General features: G+C 42.3%; 1 protein-coding gene across 1 annotated transcript; it reads left to right on the top strand.

The window, feature by feature from the left end:
• Positions 1 to 4: 4 nt before the first annotated feature.
• Positions 5 to 5,536, top strand: LOC119904810 (tonsoku-like protein; the record flags this gene model as incomplete). The annotated part of the gene is made up of 8 exons (XM_038721491.1): positions 5 to 22; positions 122 to 200; positions 308 to 615; positions 2,999 to 3,170; positions 3,504 to 3,679; positions 3,761 to 3,834; positions 4,116 to 4,249; positions 4,970 to 5,536. Coding segments are annotated over 8 exons (1,161 nt in total), but the record flags the coding sequence as incomplete, so codon positions are not given.
• Positions 5,537 to 13,080: the final 7,544 nt, after the last annotated feature.

Genomic DNA, 13,080 nt, shown 5'->3' with positions numbered 1-13,080 from the left:
TGTACTGCACACCAATGAAGAGGTGAGGCCAGTCTGAGTGTTGAGAAAAGTGCCTTTATAAAGACTGCTCTAAGATGATATTTTCCTTAGGACAGAGTCATAATGGTGTGTTGTGTTGTAGGTTCTGGCTGAAGTTTGCTCTTGGGATCTCCCTCCTCTCCCTGAGCGCTACAAGAAGGCCTGTCACAGCCTGGCAGTGGGTGAGCAACACACACAAATACACGCAAATGCAGACATTCACATTTTTATATCCCATCTCGTTATATCCAATTCTCGAGAAGCATGACATCTCGTTGTCTCCCCGCAGATGAGAAGAAGCGCATCACCCGGCTGTGTGAGGTGCAGGATGGGAGCTCCTCCGTGTCGGTGTGTGGCCTCAGCTTGGCTTCCTCTTCCCTCAACCCGCTCCTTCGTGCCTTAAAATTGCAGGCTAGTCTCACCGAGCTGCGGATTTCTGGCAACCGTCTCAGTGATGATCTTCTGCCCGAGCTGGTTGCCACAACAATCACCATGCCTCGGCTTCGGCTGCTGGACATTTCTGCCAGTCACATTACAGGGGAAGGGCTGGAGAAGGCTGTAAATGCTTTAAAGGGACAGAGCCATCCTGCGTTTCCGGTAAAGAGCCCATCTTTTTATTCCACCAGCTGTCATCAGTGTTTCCTCTGTGATTTCATGCTGCTAGGCAGCTTTTGAAGATAATGCGGCCCCCTAACTGTCACTGCTTCGATCCAGATTGTGTTGGAAATCAACATAGTAGTTTGTTTCAATTACATACATTATACAGGTGCTGTCATATAATTAGAATATCATCAAAAAGTTGATTTATTTCAGTAATTCCATTCAAAAAGTGAAACTTATATAATTATACATTCATTCCACACAGACTGATATCTTTCAAGTGTTCATTCCTTTTAATTTTGATGATTATAACTGACAACTAATGAAAACCCCAAAATCAGTATCTCAGAAAATTTGAATATTGTGAAAAGGTTCAATATTGAAGACACCTGGTGCCACACTCTAATCAGCTAATTAACTCAAAACACCTGCAAAGGCCTTTAAATGGTCTCTCAGTCTAGTTCTGTAGGCTACACAATCATGGGGGAAGACTGCTGACTTGACAGCTGTCCAAAAGACGACCATTGACACCTTGCACAAGGAGGGCGAGACACAAAAGGTCATTGCTAAAGAGGCTGGCTGTTCACAGAGCTCTGTGTCCAAGCACATTAATAGAGAGGCAAAGGGAAGGAAAAGATGTGGTAGAAAAAAGTGCACAAGCAATAGAGATAACCGCAACCTGGAGAGGATTGTGAAACAAAACCCATTCAAAAATGTGGGAGAGATTCACAAAGAGTGGACTGCAGCTGGAGTCAGTGCTTCAAGAACCACCACGCACAGACGTATGCAAGACATGGGCTTCAGCTGTCGCATTCCTTGTGTCAAGCCACTCTTGAACAAGACATAGCGTCAGAAGCGTCTCGCCTGGGCTAAAGACAAAAAGGACTGGACTGCTGCTGAGTGGTCCAAAGTTATGTTCTCTAATGAAAGTAAATTTTGCATTTCCTTTGGAAATCAAGGTCCCAGAGTCTGGAGGAAGAGAGGAGAGGCACAGAATCCACGTTGCTTGAAGTCCAGTGTAAAGTTTCCACAGTCAGTGATGGCCATCACTCAGCCATGTCATCAGCCATGTCATCTGTGTTGGTCCACTGTGTTTTCTGATGTCCAAGGTCAACGCAGTCGTCTACCAGGAAGTTTTAGAGCACTTCATGCTTCCTGCTGCTGACCAACTTTATGGAGATGCAGATTTCATTTTCCAACAGGACTTGCCACCTTCACACAGTGCCAAAGCTACCAGTACCTGGTTTAAGGACCATGGTATCCCTGTTCTTAATTGTCCAGCAAACTCGTCCGACCTTAACACTATAGAAAATCTATGGGGTATTGTGAAGAGGAAGATGCAATACGCCAGACCCAACAATGCAGAAGAGCTGAAGGTCACTATCAGAGCAACCTGGGCTCTCATAACACCTGAGCAGTGCCACAGACTGATCGACTCCATGCCACGCCGCATTGCTGCAGTAATTCAGGCAAAAGGAGCCCCAACTAAGTATTGAGTGCTGTACATGCTCATACTTGCCAACATTTCTAAAAATCCTTTTTTTGTATTGGTCTTAAGTAATATTCTAATTTTTGGAGATACTGATTTTTGGGATTTTCATTAGTTGTCAGTTTTAATCATCACAATTAAATGAAATTAACATTTGAAATATATCAGTCTGTGTGTAATGAATGAATATAATATCCAAGTTTCACTTTTTGAATGGAATTACTGAAATAAATCAACTTTTTGATGATATTCTAATTATATGACCAGTACCTGTAATTGAAACTTTAAAGGGTAAATTCAGGCTTAAAACATATTTTCTCACACTTTTTAATCGTATCTGTGAAAGCAGTGTATGTCTGTCTTATGTGATTTATATGAAATGTCTGCCACCAAAAATACAATGTGAGTTTCTTCGAACTGGTTATCTCAGAATCTGAAACCCATCTATGTGACAAAGACAAGCAGTGAGTAAGCATTTCTTTGTGGTTTAGTATCTATTAGTGGTACCACTGTTTTCTTGCTGTGGTGACACACTAGATTCAGATGTTACACTGCATGAAAAAGCAGGCACAAGTTAAATTATTTTTCAAGTTTACTAGTTGCTTCCCGGCGATGAACAGTTTGTTTTGGTTTTGATTACCAATTACTACAGGAAATGCATTTGTTATTATGCTCGTATTCACGAAGTTTGTTAGTCTTTATTAGCTCGTTGGTTAGTGTGACAAGACCCTCACTGTGTCACAAACCACGGTGTTGAAACAGTCATCTCAAACATCTTGCACAAGTTTCCAACACATGCGAGAATGACACATCACCCATTTAATATGAATGTAATTTTATGTAGAATTCTCTCTCGTGCACGTTGCTATGTGTGGACGTTTCCTCTCGTAGTGCCTGGAGGAGCTCGACCTCAGTATGAACCCGCTGGGTGACGGTGTATCTGAGTCCCTGTCCTGCCTGCTGTCCTGCTGCCCCCTGTTAGCCAAGCTGTCCCTGCAGGCCTGTGGCCTCACTGCTCGCTTCCTACAGCAGCATCGACTGCTGCTTGCCAGCGCCCTGACAGGTAACTCTCTCACAGGCCGGAGCCTCACTGAAACGCCACTGGATTTTTAGATAAGAGATGAGTTAATGGGATGGGTAAAGTTGTAGTTTGCTTTGATTTTTAAATTAGAGCTTATGGTAAGTGGCTAATTTTGTGATAAGCAGAATCAATAAAGCTGTCAACATCAGCGTCCTGTATTAATCATATCCTTGTATTGATAAAGTTCTGTTTAGAGCTTTAACTAACAAGAAGTGTCACGTTTTGTAACTGGCTAAAAATGGAGACAAAGGAGATGGAGCCCGACAATTTATTTCAGAGCGAGTAAATATTTAAATGTCCTTTTTGATCTTTCAGGCACGGGCCACCTGAAATCAGTGTGTCTATCCCACAATGCACTGGGCTCCACTGGCTTTGAGCTGGTGTTGAAGACTCTGCCTCTGCACTCTCTCACACACCTGGACCTGTCTGCTGTCCGAAGGGATCCAGCGGATTATCTACCGCTGGAACACCTCACCAACATTCTGTCACAGGTATACACACACACACACACACACACACACGTGCGCGCGCTTTACAGTAGAAGCAAATAAAAAATGTGTTTTTCCTCGTAGGACGAGTGTTCACTGACGCACCTGAGTCTGGCAGCAAACGGGTTGACAGACAGCAGCGTAGCCGCATTGGCCAGGTGTGTGTTTGTGAGTCTGCTGCCGTGTTTTTCTGTGAGAACATGCATGATTCATAGTTATGGTGTAGATATGGCTTCTAAGCATGCCGCCAAAGGTCTTTGTTAATCTTTGAACAAGTGTTCAGAGTTATGTTATTAGTGATGCCATTTTAACTTAACAAGGAGCTCTTTCTCTCTGTGAAAGGTCTCTCAGTAGAGATGTCTGTGGTTTGTTCTGCCATCCTTTATTTGCCTTTGCAGTTATCAGTTTCTCTTTCAAACTTTTTGGTTTTCCCTCCAAGGTGCCTGCCTTCTTGTCTGACTCTGGTGAGTCTGAACCTATCAGGAAACCCGTCTGTTACCTCGGCAGGACTTCACAACATTCTGATCTCTCTCAGAGAGGCGTGTCGACCTTTAACCCTTCTAAACCTTCAAGGTAAATATGTGTGTGTGTATATGTTGTGTGTTTGGGTCATAAGTTACAGGTGGAGTTTAAACAGTGAGGTGTCATTCACTGTCTCTTGAGACCTTATAAAGGTGCTTGTTTGCTAGCAGCCTTCTTCTCTGCCTTTTTAAAATGATTTTTCATTGATCAAAAAGATATATATTTTACCTGAAAGTAAGAGATCACTGCACAGATACGATACTTTCTACTACATGTTGATACTGGATTGTGAAAATTGTGAATTGAGTGAGGTGGACAACAAAATTCTTTGATTTGTCACAAATATTGTGTAAAGTTAAAGTCGGAATAAGATTTGATTAGAATTGAGGAATGAGCTTTAATTGAAGTGTTTTTTTCATAATGTTATAGCAGTTTTGTGTGTGTGTGTGTGTGAAGCATGAAATATAAAAATGGATAAAATTCTCATACTTTTAGTTAATATGGATGACAGACTATGAACTGAATTAGATATACAATGTTTTAACTGACTAATATATTGATGTAAACATTTAGATTATGTTTTGTTTGGGTTAAGTTTGTTTAAATTTGTATAATATGTTTATACTTGTGAGGCTGTTTTGTAATATTTAGATTTATGACCTGGGACATGTGGTCACTGGCTAGATTTGGATGCTGAATTTTTTTTGTGAAAGAAACAGCGGCAGTAATCAAATATAGTTTGTGAATTTCTGCTTGTTGCTTTTCCCACAGGCTGTCAGGTGTCTGGCCCCTGGGACAGTGCAGCTCTGGATGGTTTGTCAGAGCGGGTCAAGGATCTCCGTCTTTGCTCTCAGGGAGTCAACAAGTTGGACCGGCAGGCCTTAAAGCAGAGCTGGGACAACAGTCGGTCACAAGGACACTTTATTGACCGAAAAAGCAAGTGCCTGCTCTCTGCTGTAGTCTCCCTGTAAAGAGGGGAAAAAATGAAACATGCTTCAGAGATGCAGAGAGAGTAGCTAACTTTTGTTTTTATTAAACCACAAACCCACAACTTTTTTAATAAGGGGTGCTACCTTTAATTTTTTTTAAAGGTTTTGTTTAGTTAGCGGTAATAGCTTGAGGTTGTGAACTGCACACAAGAAAGAAATCACTGACATTTTGTCCATGGACATTCTGTGTAAATAGCTTATATGATTCATGTACTTTGTAAGCCTTATTTATGTGTATCTGTGAAAGTCGTAAGTGCATAAAGGATGTTTGTTGTGTTTGTGATGTTTTCGTGTCATGATGCAATTTTGTCCTAAACCCATTGAAGTATTAAAAAGACAATTAAAAGGACTCATGATGCTTTTGTCTTACAGTGGCCCATTTTCTATTTCAACCAGAATTCTTAGAGGTTCATATATCCTGAACAACAACACTTTACTCATCTGTTTAACTATTGGTTCCAGATGCTACATGAGACCTGCTGCGTCTTGGCACATATGTCTACTAATCATGTCAGCTTGTGGTTACAACAAAGTTTCAAGACTGAACATGGTGTTAGTTGTGTGATTAAGTGAATGAGCTGTGAATGTTTTCACTCTTGCGCATTTGCTGCCCATAGGCAGCTATGTCTGTTGGAGTTTTGCAGGTTTCTCACTAAGAGGGTCTCGGATTAAATTTATGTCCCTACAACATAAATCCTGGGCTGTAAACATAAAATTTTCATAATTTAATGTTATTTAAATTTCATGTGCATGTTTGTGCATGATGTATGGCCAAATTAATAACTGAATTATCCATTTTACTTTGGAAAATGCAAACTGCCAAAGTGATTAATAGAAAATTACAAATTTAGGCTTTAAAAATTGAATTATGTCCTCAGTTTAGCTCATATGAAACCAAAATGGTAATTTTCATTATGGCAGCATTCCACCAGGGCTCATTTATAAAATCTGTCAAAGTCAACCATTAAAACCACTGTGTGAGATTTATCATCCACTCAGCTAAACCAGTCTGAGGATCAGTGTACTCGCACTGCCCTGTATCCCCAATGTCTGCGTAGTATAAATTAATTTGGATATTGCTTGAAATTTGAGGTCTCTATTCAAATTTGTCATTTAGAATTAATAAATTGATTAAATTGTTCACTCCGCCCTGAGACTATTGGTTCCTATTGAAGATGTAAATCTTTCAAAACAGATCATGAACATAGTTTGTTTTCCTAAAACATTTGGCACTTTCGTTTTTAGCTAACATTACTAAAACAGGAGTACATCAACTATACTGTGTGTTTTCATGGTAATGAAGCAAAATATCAACCATTGTAACGGGGGTTACGTATTGTAACCCGGATTCTATGAGTATAGGCGCAGCCCTCTAAGGCTATCGCTATTGGGTTTTCCCCTTCCGCGCGCCTACGCGGCACTGAGAATTTTAGTCTACGCCCAACCACAGCGTGGGCCTCTCCTACGTCCGCACCTTGTATATATACAACGGTGAGACCCAGCCATCGGCTCCCAAATGCCTTTTCTTCAGCACTGAAAACTTAGAGGGCTGTACCTATACTCATATAATCCAGGTTACAGTACGTAACCCCCGTTTTATTTCGCAGAGGGGAGAATGTCGGATCACCTTCCACACTGTGAGGAGCTCCAGCACGTTTATGTGGAGTGGCCCTGCCACAGACCGCCCACCACCTGAGAAAGACAGGTCCCGCCCCAGCCCATCAGGGAGGCGTCTGTGAAGACCGAGATATGGGACGTGACCCTGCCCAGGGGAACCCCGACCGAAAGAGAGAGGGGGTCCCGCCAGTAGGCCAGATCAGGAGCCTCTATCTCATCGGGTCGACACGTGGGCAGATGAACCAGCGCTGCAGCCTCCTCATATGGAGGAGGCACAGGGGGAACACCACGTGAGCCGCCAACATGAGGCCCAGAAGCCTCATGACCGACAGAGCTGCCACCGCTGCTCGAGGGACAACCCGGCAGAGCAGCTCCCACAGAGAGAGCCGCACTCTCCGGAGAGAGGAGTCCAGTACCACGCCAAGGTAGGGGAGTCTCTGGGAGGGGAGAGGAGCACTCTTCTTCCAGTTCACCGTGAAGCCCCAGGTAAGACAGGTGTGCGACTAGCTGGGCCGTCTGCACCACCACAAAAAGTGCGCGGGGCCAGGGAGTTACCGAAGGGCAGGCGGTTGTATAGTGTAGTACTGGGCACCCTGGAAAGAAAACCGCAGAAAGTACGTTTCCTTCAGGTTGATGGAGGAGAGACAGTCTCCCTGGCGCACACTCCATCACCTGTTTCATTGTTAACATGCGAAAAGGTCTCACCATAATCGACCTGTTGAACCGTGACAGGTCCAGGATGGGCCTCTCACCACCTGTCTTCTTCCTGACCAGGAAGTAGCAGGAGTAGAACCCCTTATTCCTGAAACTCCGCCCAGAGGGCACAGGGGAGGGGAGGGGGGGAGGCAAACTGCAGTCTTTGATCCAGCGGATCAGGCTGTCCATCCATCTGTGTATCAAGCAGGAAGCAAGCCACTCCGAGTAGCGTCTCTAAAAAGCGGTCGGACCTGCTGATGAGGCGCCCTGGTGGCCCTGAAGGGAAGCCACTCTGCTGCCCTTGCCGCCGTCACGGTTCAGGTGGAGGGGGGGTGCCCAGCCACGACCCATGGGGCGTGGGCCACATCGTGAGAGACCTTCACACAGTCAGAGGGGTCTGTTGGGTGTCCTCTCATGTGTGGAGGGACCACAAGAGGTAGCGTGGTTCCCCTGCCGTACCGCATCCCCGGTGGGGGGAAGGAGGCAGAGGCAGACACTGTCGCCAGGGCACGAGGTGAGCCCGTAACAATGCCGCTCCTCCAACGAGGGGGAGGTGGGCAGGGACAGGCAACAGAGGAAAAGGTCTGCCTGCGACATCGGAGCCAGGCTGCATGAAGGCCCACGCAGGGTGGCGTGTAGTGCTATCCTGTCTGCATGAAGCGTAATGACAGCTTCAAGGGCTCATTTGACACAGCCTGGCTTCTGTGAACCAAGGGGGAACCCCTGGACGCACAGAAGGACCATGCCATTGCTGCCGTGATTATGCACAAGCTCGCAGCTGGGCACTGCCGGGGGAACGTGCATAATGTCAACAGCATCACACACTACACGGCAGATTTCTTCGTCCGAAAATATCTGTACCAGGTATGTATATGTTCATACGAAGCGAATGTTGACTGAGACAGGCACAGACAGCAAATGCTAACATCAGCATGCTTACATGCTCACAATGACAGCGCTTACATGCTACTGATGTTCAGCAGGTATTATGTTCAGAATCACGGTTTTGTTTTTTAGCACGCTAACATTTGCTAGTTAGCATTCACGCAATCTGTGTAACCTAAAGGCTAATGGTTTGATCTTTGTCACTGCTTTGGTGAAAACAGGATGTTAACAGCACCCAGCAACACCCTGTCAAAGGAAAGTTAGAGAGCAATCGCTCTCGGTTGAATATACATTTATCTAATGGGCAGATTCTGAGAAGCTTCACCACAAAAACCACCAGAATTTTATATGTGATTTGACTAATCAAATTCTTACAGCATTGCAGTCACACCACAACTATTTTGAACTTTAAATGTAGCTGTCATCCTGTCACTGTTTGACTAAAAAAACATCAAGTTTAAAGGAACTAAGAGGTTTTTTATCTTGGCCAATGGGCATTAATAATTAATACACTTTCAAATGTATTTATTTATTTATTCATTCATTCATTTAGATTCATGCACAGGGATGAGACAAATACTGCATATTAGTTCAAGTACAGGACAAAAAATGATATTACTGTCTTATAATTAACAGCTATCCAACCAACACAATCTTTTTCTTAAAATCTGGCCAACTTTTGTCATCCATATAATTCAAAATGCATAATTTAGGATCTAATAGGATATTCTCTACAATAATCTTAGATTCAGTGGGTATAGAATCACCCCCCTGTAAAATAATCACATTTTGTTGCTTTGGAGCCTGAAATGAAGACAGACACAGTTTTTGTTTCATTCAGCTGTATTTACTGAGTGCAACTTATAACATCCAAGTGAAAGATATAATACCAACTTGTCAGAAAAAAAAAATCACTGAGTTGGAAAAAGAATCACCCCCCTCCTAAAAATGACTTGTAAACCCAACCAGGTGTAGTTAATCACCTTCTCAATAGCACACAAAGCCAATTGACTTTCAACTGACCTTCCCTGGGTCAGGACGTCGCTCCAGACTGGACGAAAGAGCTAGGCAGAAACTGGTCAGAGAGGCTACCAAAAGGCCTACAGCAACTCTGAAGCAGTTGCAGGAATTCATGACAAAGAGTGGTCATTGTGTGCATGTGACAACAATATCACAAATTCTCCACAAATGTGGCCTGTATGGGAGGGTTGCAAGAAAAAATCCACTCCTCAAGAAAGGCCACATGCAGTCACGACTGAGCTTTGCCAAAATGCACCTTGAAGATTCTAAGGCCACGTGGAAAAAGGTGTTATGGTCAGATGAGACTAAAATTGAATTGTTTGGCCTCAACGCCAAACGATATGTCTGGCGAAAATCCAATACAGCTCACCATCCAAATTACACCATTCCTACAGTAAAGCATGGAGGTGGTAATATCATGTTATGGGGTTGTTTCTCTGCAGCAGGGACTGGAGTACTAGTCAGGATAGAAGGAAAAATGGATGGGGCAAAATACTGTCAAATTCTTGAGGAAAATCTGCTGCTCTCTGCCAGAAAGTTGTCAATGGGATTTACCTTCCAACATGACAATGACGCAAAGCACACAGCAAAACTGACCACACAGTGGTTGAATGAGAAAAAGGTGAATGTCCTTGCATGGCCTAGTCAGAGCCCAGACTTAAACCCCATTGAAAATCTGTGGAATGACTTGAATATAGCAGTCTACAAACGGTCACCATCAAATTTAACTGAACTTAAGCATAATAATAACATAACATAACATAATATTTCAGAAAACCTGTACTACAAAAAATATTGTCTAAATTAATGTAAGTAAACAACTAGGAAACTTTCATGGTGATATCTATCAATTTTCTTTTTTTTTATCCAATTCACCTGCAGTGTCTCACCTTAATCGCACATGAACACACACGGATGTTGGAAGAACGACGTCATTTGCAATTCTCAGCCCTCATCACTAGATGCCACTAAACTTACAAACTGAACCTTTTAGGGGTATCTTGAATTTATACCAATATAATATTTTTCTATATTTGGGAGATCCAGTCAAGATAAAGATAAAGGTAAAGGTAAAGGTACTTCATTTTGTCACATACACATACATGTACCGAGATTCATCCCCTGCATTTAACCCGTCCCTAAAGGAGCAATGGGCAGCCACTGTACAGCGCCCGGGGACCAACTCCAGATTGAAATGCAGTGTCTGGTCAAAGAACACTAATTGGAGTATGTCCACCTTTATCAACGAATTAATTCTTTTAAATTCTTTTAAAAAGATTTATCAAAGGGGAAGGGAAGAGCGCTTGCAACATAAATTAGGTGTGGGAGGACATTCATTTTTAAAGTGGCAGGTATTTCCATCTCTCCAAATCTTCACTAAGATTTCTCAGTACCTTAACTACATTTATTGAAACCATATTCTCAAAATGAATTTAAAGTGATAACAAAATATTTTCTGCCATCTAGAGATCACAAGTAAATTTTGTTTTAAACACTAAGAAAAATTTGAAAGCCCAGAGAATTTTCATAAACCACAGAGATGCATTTAATCATTCAGTTGAAGTGAAAGAGTTAACCACCACAATTGGAGATTCTGATTTGAGACTGACTCTGTGTCCAGTTCGACAAAGAATAGACATAAAATTTGAAATGCAAACATTTATTGATTTTCATCTGTGCACAGACACTGAAATAGAAATTGATATTGCAGACATTACAAAGATAATAAAGGTACAAGACAAAATGCAGCCCAAAGTAAATGCTGTGACAAAAGGAAAGCTGAAAGAGATCCTTGATCACATACTTTTTAGGTACATGCCACTGCCACAAATATTTACCACACACGTTAAATGCAGTTTAATTATAATCCATGTGAACATATTCGTGAATTTCAATTTGGGGATCCTTGTCACTTGGATAAAAGAGCAGGTCCAACCATTCCTTTGGTCTGAAGAGAGCACATCAGAAAAACAGTGAAAGATCAAAATAATTCAAGTAACAATACCAGACTTTAAAAATACTCCATTACAAGTCGTGTCAATAATTAGCTGGTAACTTACTTGCAGGCTCCAGTGTTGACACAGATCGTCCTCACATCATCAGTAGTAGAGAGCTCCTCAATTAATTCTCCGAGGTGTGTCACCACAAATTTGTTGCACAGAGATTTTAAGAGGCCTATTTGGTTGCAGACGGACTTCAACTTGGGTCTTACACTCTGCAAGAGTAAAAGTTATATTATTGCTCCTTCCACAATGCACCAACTACATCTTCCTGTTTTCTGAGCTGTCAGGCATTTTATTTTACCTCTGCAGTGACGTTAGGTCCAATGACTTTCTTCACCTTGTTTAAAGCCCACTTGCATGCCCAGCATAAGCCTGGAAGCTGTGGATGAAAGTGACAAATGCTTTTAATAAGCAGCATATAAACAACTACTAATGTGTTCATAACACATTATGACTACACACATATTTAGACATTTTTAAGTTTTTATTAATGTGTTTGTCACCATCAGCTACTCTTGTGAAACCTCTGAAACTGGTTCAATATTATACAGTATAACAATACAGGATAACATCTTCATGAAATTACTGACAGAGCCTCACATTCACAAACAGTAAGCATACAGCATACGCAGCACACATAACAGTCACCACTGGGGAGCTTATTTATGGATGCAATGGCAGAAAGCACAAAGCTTCTGCTGTAGCGGACCCGTTTCCAGGCCAGGGACCTGTATCTGCGTACAGATGGAAGAGGGGTTTGAGAGGGTAACTGGGGTAAAGTAGTTAAAACTAGCTCCAACTCGACCTACAACAGCAAAATGCTGCTTACATAGTGTTGCATTAATCTAATAATGACATATAAAAATAATATTTCTTTTTCTTGCAGAAGTACTTAGTAACTTTTAATACATAATGTTTCTGTATGTGTACTTAAAAGAGGGGTAAGTGATTCTCTGATATTTGAAGATGAATGCTGGAGTGTTTAAAGCAGCCACGTCACCTTGCCGGCCTTCACGGAGATTTCCGTTTCCACCTGCTCCTGATCGTCAATGCTGACCTGTAAGCTTCTCCCGTGGACCATCCAGACTAAAGAGAAAAAACAAAAGATGCTGAAGTACACTTTACATGATAAAGACAATATTATATAGAATTAAACACATTCTGCAGCACACCTGAACATGTCACCAGGACGCACACGAGGAGGACCGAAGAGGTTTCCATTGCTGGCAGTGAGCTCTGAGAGTGTGTGTGTGAGAGTGTGTGGGTCTTGTGATAACACACATTTTATACAAGCAGAGGCGAGGCGGTAACACATCAGCAAGCATCCGCTTCAAACCACAACCATTATCTGGTCATAGTTCTGAAACTTTCAGGTGGTTTTGTGGAGACCAGCTTCACAAACAACCTCTTTAACACTACCCTCTCATCTATCTTTTCCAGTCAATGCACGTAGTATCATAAGCATAAGGAAATGGGGTTCTGAAGCTGTCAGCTACATTTCTTGACCTTCATCTTTATCAACAGACACATCAGAACAAATAAGTCAGTGGACCTTGAGTTAAATCGAGAAAGTCGATACTGCTCTCATCTCTTCTGTAATATATCAATATAAAGTTACAGTCAGCAGCCAGTTAGCTAGCTTAGCATAAAGAGTGTAAACAGGGGGAAACAG

The sequence above is a fragment of the Micropterus salmoides genome, unplaced genomic scaffold (assembly GCF_014851395.1).
Source record: "Micropterus salmoides isolate LMB-PRFRI ecotype aquatic unplaced genomic scaffold, ASM1485139v1 Ms_hic_scaffold_156, whole genome shotgun sequence".
Lineage (NCBI taxonomy): Eukaryota > Metazoa > Chordata > Actinopteri > Centrarchiformes > Centrarchidae > Micropterus > Micropterus salmoides.
The sequence above is the reverse complement of the archived record's forward strand: the minus strand, read 5'-3'. Positions and strand labels throughout refer to the sequence as shown.